At 39.9% G+C, this 15,163-nt stretch overlaps 1 protein-coding gene across 1 annotated transcript; it reads right to left on the bottom strand.

Moving 5' to 3' along the window:
• Positions 1–242: 242 nt before the first annotated feature.
• Positions 243–13,977, bottom strand: macir (macrophage immunometabolism regulator). The gene is made up of 2 exons (XM_086054142.1): positions 13,869–13,977; positions 243–3,780 (listed from the first exon to the last, which is right to left on the bottom strand). The coding sequence occupies exon 2, from the start codon at positions 3,768–3,770 to the stop codon at positions 3,129–3,131; it is 642 nt and encodes a 213-aa protein (XP_085910268.1). The 5' UTR covers positions 3,771–3,780; positions 13,869–13,977; the 3' UTR covers positions 243–3,128.
• Positions 13,978–15,163: the final 1,186 nt, after the last annotated feature.

Raw genomic sequence — 15,163 nt, 5'->3', positions numbered from 1 at the left:
CCATTTGTACTATGTACTATGAACAAGGCATTCTGATAAATATTGCGTTTGTGGAATGAGAGTTAATTCACCCTTTTTTAGCCATCTCTGGGGCGGCCATTTTGTCAGTTCTGTTGACTGAAAATGATATCACAACTACTCAGGGCTCAGGTAACGACCAATTACAGCTCAGCTTCAGAAAACAGATGAGATGTTATTGGTCGTTACCTGAGCCCTGAGTAGTTGTGATGTCATTTTCAGTTGACAAAAATGACAAAATGGCCGCACCCAGAGATGGCTAAAAACGAGTGGATTTCGCTGCTTAACTCATATTCCACAAACTCAATATTAATCAGAATGCTGTGTTTCATCTAGTGGGCCTGCTGGGAACATATTCTTGAGAAAAATATGTTTGCGTTGATTTCCTATTTAAGTGAGGATTCTTCATTCTGATTTAAGTGGGCAAATTGAATTTGTACATGGTAAAGAATAGATTAGACACTGAGGTGATCTGCTGACTATTCATCACTCCTTCCCTGCTTGGCTAAGGTAAAAGAAAGAAAGAAAAAAAAAAACATTATTTTTGACCACTTGCAAGCAGAAGCAAGAACATCCACAACATTGTGACTTGTACAATCTAATGAGATCCAATGCAAAGGTATGAAAAATTCTGCCTTGGGTTGGATATATACCGGGCTTTCTTCGAGCGGACTGCATTGACTATGGTCTCATCTCATTCCTCTAATCGCACGTTCCTAGGTCCTCGCTCCTCATCTTACATGCTAATACCACCACAGGAAATTCCATCGAGGAGGGGGGAGATGACAAAGGAGCGAGGCGGGAGGAGGTAGAAATGTTTTGGGGTAATGAGACGATGGCTCCTTGATGTCGTCATTTGATGGAGACGTCTGCCAAAGATGACGTCACGTCATTGACGAGTGTCAGAATTACCTGTACTACTAGCGGCACAAATGTCCACTTTATGCTTTATGTTTCAAGTGGGATTCAATTAAAATCAAATATCAAAATAACACTAATACGCTTCAGAACTTTGCAGTTGCGCCGGTGCTCGTATTACATCCGATTGGTTGCCATAACAACAGAAATCTACCATCTTTGTTTGAGACTTACATTTTATGTGTGTGTGCTTATTTGCATATAAACCTTTATGGTTATGGTTTTCTGTTAAATCTTGGTGAAATGATTTGTTTCGAGAATATTTTATGAATCATTACTTCAGATTTGGGTCACGAATACCGGGTGGTGCGAGAGAGTCAAAATGGCTGGAGAGACGAGAGCATATCGTGTGATGGACTTTTATTATCTTCGATTTATCAACTACGTATGTTATATTTGGTTTATTTATTACATGTTTGAGTCAAAAAGATTATTGTAAATACTACGGAATATCTTTGTTTTAGTTTTCATGGTGTTCCATAATGGACGAGCAATAAAACAATAGTAGCTATGAGTATGAGGCGTGTTTTTTCACCAAAGTAGATTCACCGCTTGTGCTGCTAATGCGTGTAATGCAGTTCAATTGTACGTTCTCAACGCCAATTGGCTGTCGAAGAAGAATTAGAAGAGGATGTGATGGTCCTAAAATAGTAGTGACAAACTGTAATTTAGCGATGACGGAAGTGTGCTTAAAATAACGATGATGGAGTGATGGACTGACAATGTCAGATTTGCCCATCTTGAAATAATGACGGACCGCCGATGACGGACAGGTGGCTCGGCTGCTTGCGAATGACGGACCGGCAAAATTCACTAATGTGCCCACTTCTGATTTACCAGGTTAGCAAAGTTAACATATAAACTAGTGAATTAGCATGCCAAAGTCTCTACATTACTTCAACTGTGTTTACATTTGCTGGCCTGACTACTGTCTCTCGATTGCATTCATGTTGACATGCTCGTATTCCTCAACAAGGACCAATAATCTGCAGACACTTTATTTTGTTAATATGACATGTACTGCACATGGAATGTATAGGTTTTCTTGGATTAGACTTTCTGTTTGCTATTGCGTTTTGCTGTTCACTTTAAATCATCAATAGGTTTGAATGTGAGTGCGAAGACCAGTCCAGGGTTTTGTGTACCCCACAAGATCAAAAGTCAGAATCCAGAGCTCCAGCTCACCCGTGAACAAAGTTATGACAAGAGTTAGAGAAAATAGACCAATAGGAAAACAGAGAAATAGGAATAAATGTTCAATTAACATTAGTCAGCATTATTTCAAAAAATCTTCTATCCTTTTGACGGCCGATTTTTGGATGTAGCTCATATCATCCCATTAGATTGTGTAAGTGGTCAGAATGTTGAGGCCAGACAATGTCTGAATGTTGAAAACTTTCTCTTCCTATTAACATTCATCAGAAGTTCACATTCATATTGGGGTTTGCTTTTAGCCAACTCCTGAGGCAGGTGTCACACACCCTTTTAGAGTTAAATGCTCCACAATGTCAACAAGGTAAATTATTGGATCTTTTTATGACTAATTAATCATTAATTCTGATTATATTTGAAAATGAACAGGCTTTTTTAAAACATAACACTCAAATAGCGATGACCGTAGTTGAATGAATTAGATATTTAAATTTGCCTCAGTAAACGGATTCTTTATAGCGTACCGCAAAACCTTTGCATCGTCAGGGAAGTGATTTAATAAGACAAATATTAAATAACACAAATAAACAATGTACCTAAAACAAAGAGAATATATGTGATAGATCATGTTAATTTGACAGGAGTCCCCAGGGTCATATGAAAAGAAAAATCACACATGACATAAACTTTTAGAGATCACATTAGGCAGTAAAACTGGCATGATTGTAATTTAAAGCTGATACAATGTGATATGTGCATGTATCAACTGTAATAAATACAGTAGGTAAACCAGTTATTGCTAAGATATCATTCACATTTTGACCTCCACCATCCCAATACAGTGTGAGTACTAAAAGGGTTCTCTTCAATGTTATGTGTTCAGTGCAGGGTTTAATCCCAGTTAATAGGAGAGCACGATTATCGGGCCGTCTTGTTCAAGAACTGCTTCTAATCTGAGCGCACAGAAACCGAGCTGGAAATAGCACCCATATCCCCCGACCGGTGTGAAAGACGCCTAAATGATGTCATCTTCTGTGCTTTTAAGTTTTGTTTCGAGTAAGCATGCGCTCTCCCCGCAGAGTGAGGTGCTGCAGTTGGTATTGTAACACCTCAGTGTCTGATGACTCTTTGATAGCGATTTTGTCGAGGTTAAGGTAGTCCAAAGACTTGGACTGGGTCCTCTTCCCTTTAAGTCGACAGAGGGGTAGCGGTGCATGCACACCCCTCCCGTGTTCCCCTGTAGTCATGGACCTGAGGAAGGTGTCACTGGAGCTGGGCATGCGCCGCCTTCTCCGACCGTTAGCAGCAGGAATGTCGTAAGGCTGGTAGTAGCGATTTTTGGCTTTAAAGATTCTCGACGACCTGTGGATGCCCACATCTAAAGATTTAGAGACACCCGTCTGGATGGGGCTGGGCACGGCCTCCGATAGCAAGCTCTTCTCTGGAGAGTTTTCCGACCATTGGTGGGCCAGTTTGAGAAGCTCCTCACCAGTGGTGAAGCCCACCAGATAGTTTGAGTCCATGTGGAGGATCTGGTATCCTGCTACAGTACCTCTGATGGGGGAGCATGGCGTGCTGGCGCAACGGGGTCTTTCTGCCTCCGCTTTCAACGTAGCTTTGATCTCAGCTGCAGGTAGAATGGAAACATGAGCCATCGACACTCCACTGAGATCCACTTCCATCGTTAGAGACCTGTACGGGTGGATGAAACGGAGACAAATATACTTAAACTTGACATATTCAGGAAACTAGACTATGGGTCATTTTACAAGAGAACACAAACAATGAAAAACTGAAACGTTTCCATCACTTTGTCAAAGGCTGGTGTAGTTATGGAAAACCTGTCTTTTTCTGTAAAAAATCAAGTGGGATGTCATGTTGTCATTTAAAAGATTAATTCACTACAAATTTCTTTTGATCGTTTTGTCATTTTTTGAGCCAGTGCTTTCTCATGCATCTGTCCGATAGAAATCAAAACAACAACAGATACGCGGTCTGGTTACAAAACGCCAGAGGAAGAGCACAGACTTTTATGTTCATGTTGACAAGCGCTTCCAAGAACACTCCTTTTAGCAGCTTCCCTATTCTTAGGATCCAGTCTGACTGTTCAGTGCTTTATTTACACGTTTGACCAAAGTTCAAAATGTCTGTCAACACTGGACAGACGTTTATTCAGATGCTTCTGGCATCTGCGGTTATGCAAATGCATTGTGCATAGGTGGAATTTACGCCTTGTGACACCATGTGGGAACGGCTATTTGATGTGATTATACCAACAATAACCGTTCTTTCTTATAATTTTACACATTGTAAATAGATTAAAAAAAAAAAAAATTTACAAAAATGAAATGATTTTCGGACACCTTTTATAAACACAAAGCTATTAGACTGCAAATGGATGATCAAGGATGCGGAGGTGGAACTTCCACCTGCATATGGAACAGCTTCCGTCTTAATCTGCAAAGGGGTATCACTAGTTCTGTGCAATCCGTTATGCACGTTGTCAATGATGGTTATGCAACGTGGGAAGAATTACAACATAGATGCATCCACTCGTCCATGTCAAGATTGTTTGTGTATCGAAAATAGTACGTAAACAGAGGGATTCTTTTCTGGGAAAATGTTGTGTGTAACTCAAATTGAAGGTAAAAAGGGTTGTTTGTAACTTGAGGTTCCACTGTACACAAAAAAATTGTACATTCCTTGATTATCAGTTTTACTTTCTGGATAGTTGTGTTTTATTGTAGTTTATCATTAAAACATTTAATATGTTTTTTTATTTTGCTGGGTAAAAAAAATAAAATAAATAAATCTACCGTATGTAGCTCGATAGACTGATATGAAATAGACTGATATGAAATACTTAAAATACTACTAGGAGTCATATTTGTATTGTCCAATCTTTCCTTATAACGGAATTTCCTTATGTGGGAAACGACTACGGTACATGTCCTGTACAAAACGTGCAAGTATGTTAACAAAATACAAAAATTATTTTTTAAAAAACTGCACTACAAAGTACAGGTATATGAACAAAATACAGTACAGTATTACAAACATGGTCCAAATACTGTTGAAAAAAATACTTTAACGCCAATGCAGTACAGTACTGTACTTAACTAGAGTAAACTGTACTGTATTTTAATGTTGACTTTTCTCAGACTTAGGAAAAAAATGTGCCTATTTTGAGTTGTTGTGTTGGCTTCATTCTTTGCTGTATGAAAATGTTTGTCTGCGTTTCATACAGTTTTGTTGCTAATTGCAAGTAACTGTCCCGTTGATCCTCACTGATGATTCTTGTGCATACAAAAGGACACGTTTATTTACGCCACTGGACTTTGTCCGTCGAGCCACAAGTAATTTCCTTTGAGCGGGCAAACTGCTGGAATCGTACTGAGCCAGAATCGATTCCTTGTTTTTAAAAGTCTCGTAAATTTGAGTTTTTCCGACTCCAAGTGTCTCCTGGATGTTTTTTACTTTGTGTCCAGCTTCGCTTAATTGGATACATTTCACTCTCTTTTCCACGGTCATTACCGTTCTTCTTCGTTTGGACGCCATGAGCTACAGACGAAAATGTAAATGAATACATTTGAAATCTTTTGCAATTTCAGCAAAACGCATGCCAAAGAAGTAATTTACATGTCGCCGTTTTGGATCCGCTGATGGCGGAGCGGTCAAAGTTTTTCCATAGTATCGAGTGAGAACTGCTTGAGTTTGGGCTACTGCGGGCTTTGCTATGGCTTCCGGGTTCCGGATACAATCGCGGAACTTCGTTGTAATAAATCGATCGTTAATGTAATATAGTAGTCGAAGATTTAATGCATATGTTGTTTTTCCGGGTGAGGGAATTTTCGTTTGACAGAGGTCCGTAGGTGGTAATACTTACTGTATTTCCATTAAATGTTTGTCAAATACTTTATATAAATCGGCACGTCTCAAAAACCACCTCATGAGAGGGTAAAAACTTTTTTGCGAAATTTGAGAGGTATTTAGAAATGTCTGTGTTTTCAAGAGGTGGGAGTGAGTCCCATATGTGCAAGTCACAAGTCTCGATCACAACCTTCAAGTCTCTAGCAAGTCCCAAGTCATTGTGGAAAAAAAAGTTGAGTCGCCATCAAATTTCAAGCAAATCAAGTAAATTCATTACTTGGTTCAAGCAAGTCATAAATCATTAAGTGAAGTCATCAAATCTTTCTCAGTAAAATATATTGTATGTTGGAGTGAACATTTTTTTTTCACTTATCCTACTACAAAAAGTACATAATCTCTAAAAATCTAATTCACATTTGCATCTCTAAAAATGAAATGAAAAACAATTAAATTATAAAATGAATGTCAACACTTAAATTATTTCGAAGAATGCATGTTATTTTTTCATACTCACGTTTATATGAGTGGCACATTGTTAATCTGGTGATAAATACTGAAATATGCTGAATGAGGGCGTAAACGTGTATAATCAAATATGCTGAATGAGGGCGTAAACGTGTATACTCATCAGATTCAATAGCTACATACAGTGTTTGACACCAATCTGTTACAGAAATCTAGTCAGTGTCTGTAAATGGGTGCACGAAAGGCATTCACTTTGTCGGTTGTCGCGTTATGAAGTTGATTGAAGTTGAAGGTCCATTGAATTGTTTAGTGTTACGAAGCAAGGGACGTGCTACCGAATCACAACTACAGATCAACACAAACACTTTGGAAACATGCTTGTGTCCATGTCTGTCTTGCCGGTCAAAACTGAGTCTCCGATAACAATGGTCACAAGGTGGGGGTTTGTCCATCGGCTCCAGTCGAGGGCGCCTGCTGATGACATCAGGCTCTTGTTTTTGGTTTAGATATATTTCTTTCCAGCTATTTTTGTCGCTCCTTGGCTGTTGTATTTGTGTATTCCAAGTTACTAAATGTAAAAAATAATTAAAAGAAAGTGCTTCACTGCTATATTAGCGAGACATTGTTTCAACCCCCGGCATCGCCTGCGAACCTATAGAAAATGTATGGTGGCTTTGGGAATCGGAATTTGGCTATTGTTTATTCAGAGGAAGAACATGGACGCGTTTTATTAATAAATATTTCGCATATATACAACTTTGGAGCCCGATTGCATCTTTTCCCCCCTTTCCGCGATCACATGTGTTACCGTCTGCGACAACGGGCAGGAAATGTCATCGGACGTAAGCTGATGTGACTTCACCAATGTGGCAATAATGCACTTTATTTTAGTTATTTATATTTATTTATTTATTTTTAGTAACTCAGAACATACCAACACAAGAACCATGGTTTGAAAAACATAACGGAAAAGAAATAAATTGCAGAAATATACGATTACAGTGTAACATCATCAGCAGGTGCTGCCACGTAACCAATGGGTGGCGAGAGTTGCCAGAACTTGGCGCCAAAGCTTACTTGAATCAAAAGAAAAAAGCCATCTAGGTTCAAACGGACACTTTGCTTCGTGTCGTCTCGTTTTTTTTTTTATAAGCATTAAAATAAGACCTTGGCTTTTGCCATTTATTATCGGTATTTTAAAGATAGGGCTGTGGAGGTTGGCAAGATTTCTTGTATGACTTCGGAGGATCAACAAAATTACCCAGAACAAATCACGGAGTGCCCTTTGAACAACGAGGTTGGATGGATTCAAAACTTGATGCTATACTTGGTGAGTGCATTGTATGAGAGTTGTCAACGACCCACAATGACTTCTGATACTATGTAGTGTAGACTACCTCTTCAAGTGGCTCATTTTATCCAGTTCCCCTGTAGCATGTATTGCTTATTGCTCTAAAGTTAAATTCAGAACGGTATAGAAAACCCTTCATGTCTTGTTAATTGTGAGTGATTTACTGAAAAATAACATTTGAGTAATGTTTTATTTCACATGTTTTTTCTCACCCACAGCACCTACTCAGGTGAAGTTCCCTGATCCACAATCCAAGATGTGAGGAAGATAATTAGAGAAAAAATGTAGTATTAGTTATGTGAAACAAATAAATGGGGAAAATGGAAACAATTGAAATGCTGAACTACCTTTCTCAGTAAAGAAATATTTGATATCATGACTTTTTTCTTTTCTTTTTACTTTTATTATATATTTGGAAATGCACAGTAAGCTATCTTAAAATGTGCAGTACAAGTATAATGGTGCATCAATTAGTGTCCTTTTGGTATCCTTAAGTATAAACCTGTAAACTAAAGTGTTAACTAGAAGTATACAATTTGTATACTAGTAGTATATAAATGAGTGTACTTAGAGGACACTTCAAGTATAAACCGGTAAACTAAATTGTGGACTAGAAGTATACGACTTGTATTCTAGTAGTATATAAATGAGTGTACTTGTAGTACACTTCATGAGTATACTTATAGTATACTGTTATAAACTTAATTTGTTCCAAATTAGTATTAAAAAGTATTACATGCATATACTTTACAGTTCAGAGTACACTTATATACTTATATTCAAGTATACTTTATAAAGTATACTTCTTGTATACTACTTTTTCGTAAGGGGCAACATGCCGGTGACACCGGTGTCTATGTTTCGATGAATTTGAAGCTACTTTCGAAGTTCACAGCACTTCACCTCGTTATTAAATAGAGGGCGGGGGGAACATTTGCATATCCGAACGGAAAGGCCACAGTCAAAACGAACGGTTTGGACAATTTTCACAAACCGTCCCACCCCTAGCTACGTTACTTAGCTGTACTCAAATGTTCAAAATCCAATTTTTTATTGTCCGTATCGCTAGCTAAAGTGTAAGGTTGGCTTTCCTCTCTGTGGGTTTTGGAATCGTCGACAAATTAAGTTAGACGTCGTTGTTGTGTCTTCATTTACGTGAGGTGCAACCCATGCATTTTCCCATCCTATTTTTATTAACGTCATTGTCAAAATAATCCATTCACTCAAATTAGTAGTCCTCTAAATTGCTCTGACGCTATAGGTTCAAGTCTAAGTCAAGTCGAATCACTTGGATACCAAGTCCCAGGTCAAGTCATTCGCATGTATTTGGGAAGCAAGTCGCAAGTTCTAAAAAAAATAGCAAAAATAGCAAAATAGCAACTCGAGTGACCCAAGTGCCCGATCTCTGGTGTTTTCATTACCAGTTTGCTATTGCAAAATTTGCATTATGCACATTTCTGAGGGCAATGGAAATCCATTTAGACAGGTAACAACTGGAACTAAAACTGCTAGCTGAAACTCAGCGAGACGGGACATTACGAGAAACACCCTTCAGAAGGCACACACTCTTCAATGGAAACACCAACAAGTAGCAATTGTACTAATCAAAATTGTAGAAGCATTGCTTTTACTTTAGGAAAAACTGTCATGGAAACCCAACTATTAGCATATGTATTTTTTATACCATGCTAGCATGTGTTCTCCACTGCAGAATATATAGAATGCAGAGTATAAATATGTTTATTTTGGAAAGATGACAAGTAAACTGTCCTTTTTTCTTCAAAAAAATAAATAAAAGCGAACCATTCGGGTGAAGAAATTACACCAGAATAAAAAATACACTAACAATAAAAATCTCTTAATTTAGTAAATTATGAAGACACTGAAATCATTAAACACCCAGCAGCAACAGCCTATGACACATCTAAGTATTCAAGTTAAAGCCAAGTTGTCATTATAGTACATGTATACACTTTTTGTGATGAAAAAAATACAATAACAGTTACAATTATTGCTAAATATATTAAAACTATTTTTACAATGAAAAAAATACAGTAACTTTAAAAAGTCTTTATGAAATTGTATACATTTTTTAGGCATTGAAATATTTGAATGTTCAACAGCATATTGTAACGAAGTGGGTTATCTGTGTTGTGGTCGGATTTGTGTGTTGCTGAGTTGTGATGTTTCCGAGGTTCATGAATGCATCGTACGGCAAGCGAGTGGAGCAGCGGAGAAAGAAGAGCGCGAGCAGTTGTACTTGGATTAATAAAAATGTGATAATTAAACTACGTCTGACGGCGTGTTCCTGGAAGACGCTACAATATGATAAATCTTGCTGTTTAATTTTAACGTTTTTGCTCCCTCGTCCAAGAAACATTCACAGTCGGATTATGCCCTGCATGTTAGACATGCTATCTGCAACATAGCCGCCAATCTCATGTAGCAATGTCGGCACACAACTTTCAGACTTGTACACGTACCTTTCCCCATTGGCGATTTTAACAGGACAGCCAGAACGTTCCCAAACAGGGGACCGCAGTGTACGGGGGGGACCTTTGAGCTCTGGCTCTTTTCTGGCTCTCACTTTTGTGCCGCCACTCTCCTCTACCGCACGCAGTCAACAGAGCCCGTGCGTAAGCTCGCGCTAATAAGTGGACCGAAACGAACACAAGTGGACCGAACCGGACATGCCATACCGAAACTTATTAATACACCCATGTGTACTGTTACACCTGTAACTAATACAGTAAAATTATTTATAAATACAAAAAGAAATGCTTGTATACACATTTCACTTTTCTTGGACACTAAGACTTTAACAAAGAAGATAGTGAAATCAGAGGAGTAAATTGGGAAAATGAAAATTAAAATAAACACTTGTACAGGTTTTTAATTTTGTTTGAATTTAACATTTATTCAAAAGGTTTTTTTCATCACTAGTATGCATAATTTAAAAGTAGTATATCAACACAATCAAAATGTGGGCGGCACGTTGGTCGACTGGTTAGCACGTCCGCTTCACAGTTCAGAGGGCGTGGGTTCGATCCCGGCCCCGGAATCCCTGTGTGGAGTTTGCATGTTCTCCCCGTGCCTGCGTGGGTTTTCTCCGGGTACTTCGGTTTCCTCCCACATTCCAAAAAACATGCATGGTAAGTTGATTGGATACTCTAAATTGCCCCTAGGTGTGATTGTGATTGCAGATGTTAGTCTCTGTGTGCCCTGCGATTGGCTGGCAACCAATTCAGGGTGTCCCCCGCCTACTGCCCGAAGACAGCTGGGATAGGCTCCAGCACGCCCCGCGACCCTTGTGAGGATAAGCGGTATCGATAATGGATGGAATCAAAATGTGGTAAGCACCTAGACAAAAAAATTTACTTTTTATGTACTATTACCTATTATATTGCAACAAACTTAATTATGGGTTTTATTGTTATGTGATGCCGATGAGTGGCAAATATGTAATTTTTCTTACTTTGAGTGCTGATATTTCCCAGTTCATGTACGCATCACTCCGTTCGAGACAGAGAGAGAAGAGTGTGAGTGAGTGAGTGAGTGAGTGAGTGAGTGAGTGAGACCTTCAATGTCCACCACGGGCATAAGCACCCACTGTGTTGGTTGTTAATAAACGCGAGTTCACTGACTACTGCCTTCTTAATCCATAGTGGATGCTACGATATGTTAGCATACCAAATAGCACATTGTGTTACGTTACATCAAACACACACCGTAACGTGTGTATGCTAACTACAACTAGCTTCCAGATACAACTGTATCATGGCTTGACCCGTGTTAGCAAAGGAGTCTAAAGGTTCATAATACGATGCAAACCTACCTTTTATGGCAGCACAGCGGTGAGAAACGAGCATCTAAAAAGAAAACATGTCGTGACTGATGCCTGAATTCATTTTTGACAAAGGGACAGTCATATTTGGAAGTTAGCATTAGCACACACAGGCTACCGTGTGTTTTACGTAACATGATGTCCTGTTGCACGCTAACATATTTTAGCGTCTACTGTGGATTACGAGGACATTTGCCAGTAATGCACGATTGTCTAAAAGGAATCACGTGGCTGATGCCTGATTTCATTTCTGACATATATACAGTCGTGTTTGGAAGCTAGCCGGCGTTAGCACACGCTGTGTGTATTTGATGTAACACAATGTCCTATTTGGTACACCAACGTATCGTTGCGTCTACTATGGATAACAGAGGCATTAGTCAGTGAATTCACATTTATTAACAACCAAAACACAGTTTTTGTCCGTGGTTGACATCAAAGCATTGAGAGCACATGCGGCTGCGAGTGTTGCGTTCACAAGCTGGGAAATCAGAGCACTCAGAACGTGGCCAGAATCCATCAACAGCAACAAAGAACAATAAAACACATAACATAGTTTGTTACAATATACTAATTTATAGTGCTAAAAAAGATCCTTCTAATCTTTAAGGATTTTTTTTCCCACATTTTGATTGTGTAGATCGATTTACTACTTTTACAAGCAGTTCAAATAATGGATGGATGGATACATTTTGCATACTAGTTTAGAAAAACAAAACCTTTTGGGTAAACTTAAAATAAAAACAACATTAAAAAAACAATACAATTGTTTATTTTACTTTTCTTTAGAACTGTGCATTTCATCCATCCATCCATCCATTATCTGTACCGCTTCTCCTCACAAGGGTCGCGGGGCGTGCTGGAGCCTATCCCAGCTGTCTTTGGGCAGTAGGCGGGGGACACCCTGAACTGGTTGCCAGCCAATCGCAGGGCACACAGAGACAAACATCCGCACTCACAATCACACCTAGGGGCAATTTAGAGTATCCAATCAACTTACCATGCATGTTTTTGGAATGTGGGAGGAAACCGGAGTGCCCGGAGAAAACCCACGCAGGCACGGGGAGAACATGCAAACTCCACACAGGGAGGCCAGAGCCGGGATCGAACCCACGACCTCTGAACTGTGAGGCGGACGTGCTAACCAGTCGACCACCGTGCCGCCCTGTGCATTTCAAGTATTTCTTTTTGTAACATAGATAGTTTCAGAGTATCAGTGCAACTGCATAGTTCATCATTTTTTTCTTCCATTTTAAAATGTATACAAATTTACAGCAAATATCATGTGATTCGATTTGTCGAATGATCGCAACTACTGTTGGGGATTAGTCAACAGCAAAATAATTATTTATAGTAGCCCTAGTATCCAAAGTTGGCATTTTTATTTAGTCTTGTGGTGTGAGATTTTGTTTTTAATGTAAAATATGTGCCTTGTTGGAAAACACTGCATTAGACCACACTGATATTGTCCCCAAACTAAATATAAACCAGGTTGGATTGCTGTGTGTAAAATGGGCATTGCTATGATGTGTTGTGATGTGTTAACTGGCTGGTCCGCAGTTCTTTTCTTCTGGTTTAGGTTTGCAACAGAGCTTTGAGCGATTCTGTTGGATTCACAATAAACAGAAATTGGGATCTGTAAAAGCAGTAGGCATCCGTCGGGCTGTTGGCATCGCTGCATTATTGCCACGGTTACATTGTTGAAAACCAGCCTAAACCAGAGCGAGAGCGAGGAGGAGGGCTGCAAACTGCAGAGGCACGCTACGCTACGACGCGGTGGCGTCAGCTATTGGACAGGGGCAAACCCGTGAGAATAGAAGACCACAAGTGCCTACATTTCGACAATAATGATCGTGTAAATAAAAACAGCAACACAGTACCGGTAAATCCGAATGCAAGGCGGCATAACACGTTTATTGTAAAAGGTGCTGTCGGACAAATATAAGGCCCATATAATATGCCCCGATCACTGGTGAACGAATCAGTAAAGCCTCAAAATACCAAAAACACAACAAATATGGCGAATCGTCAACAACTGCTATGCACGGATGGTTTTGTAAACGTAATTATGTAATGCAAGTACAGTACAGTGTAAAATGAGAGCGGAGTCGGATATTGGATTTGAGCACCGTTTACACGGTAATAATAAACTCCATTCGTGTCATTTCGTTATTTAATCTCCGCCCTAATCCATGTGGATGAAGGAGACGCGAGAAATTGACAGAAAATTGAACAAAATAAAGCAAAAACCTGTTTGGCAGCAGCAAGTAGGATGCAGCCTCTCCCTCTCCCTGGCCTTCGCTCCCGCAGTCACCCGCAACAGGAGGCAAATGTATCTGATTGCAGATGGCAGACCAGGGTACGGAACGCCCCCTTGAAAACGCCTCACCAGGAACGTCACGCCCCTCGCCTGCCCAGAAACGACACACCACCATCCCCGTTACAGGAAGTCTCAAAGGACAAAAGCTATATGGTAAATCCGGCACGTGTACTAACTGCTGCATGTATTATTAACCGAAGAAAAGCATTTTAATCTGTTTTAAAAACTGTGTTAAAAAAGAGCAAATTGTCATATACAAAACTAAGTTATATTTTGCAAGACGTTATTCCACAATTTTTAATCCTTATGCAGTTAAGGCTTACTATATTTGCATAATTTTCCAAACTTTTCCTGAACTGTAGTTTTAATTTAAAAAACGTTATTTATAATAAAAGTTGGCGGCACGGTGGGCGACTGGTTAGCACGTCCGCCTCACAGTTCAGAGGTCGTGGGTTCGATCCCGGCTCTGGCCTCCCTGTGTGGAGTTTGCATGTTCTCCCCGTGCCTGCGTGGGTTTTCTCCGGGCACTCCGGTTTCCTCCCACATTCCAAAAACATGCATGGTAAGTTGATTGGACACTCCAAATTGGCCCTAGGTGTGATTGTGAGTGCGGATGTTTGTCTCTGTGTGCCCTGCGATTGGCTGGCAACCAGTTCAGGGTGTCCCCCGCCTACTGCCCAAAGACAGCTGGGATAGGCTCCAGCACGCCCCGTGACCCTTGTGAGGAGAAGCGGTACAGATAATGGATGGATGGATAATAAAAGTTATTTTTCAAACAAAACTGTTTGCAAAAGGTAATTCATTCTTATTTTGTTCACAAAACTAGGCTGTTTTTTTGTATTGTAGTGTGTTTTTTCCTCTACCAATTTATTTTATAGCTATATAGCTTTTATTGAATGTACATGCGGCGGCACGGTGGTCGACTGGTTAGCACGTCCGCCTCACAGTTCAGAGGTTGTGGGTTCGATCCCGGCCTCGGCCTCCCTGTGTGGAGTTTGCATGTTCTCCCCGTGCATGCGTGGGTTTTCTCCGGGTACTCCGGTTTCCTCCCACATTCCAAAAACATGCATGGTAAGTTGATTGGACTCTCTAAATTGCCCTTAGGTGTGGTTGTTTGTCTATGTGTGCCCTGCGATTGGCTGGCAACCAATTCAGGGTGTCCCCCGCCTACTGCCCGAAGACAGCTGGGATAGGCTCCAGCACGCCCCGCGACCCTTGTGAGGAG

The sequence above is a fragment of the Filicampus tigris genome, chromosome 15 (assembly GCF_054856515.1).
Source record: "Filicampus tigris isolate MCC_2025a chromosome 15, RoL_Ftig_1.0, whole genome shotgun sequence".
Taxonomy (NCBI): Eukaryota; Metazoa; Chordata; class Actinopteri; order Syngnathiformes; family Syngnathidae; genus Filicampus; species Filicampus tigris.
The sequence above is the reverse complement of the archived record's forward strand: the minus strand, read 5'-3'. Positions and strand labels throughout refer to the sequence as shown.

Coding starts and splice junctions, on each gene's coding strand:
- macir (XM_086054142.1), bottom strand. CDS start 3,770: ATGGAAGTGGATCTCAGTGGAGTGTCGATGGCTCATGTTTCCATTCTA.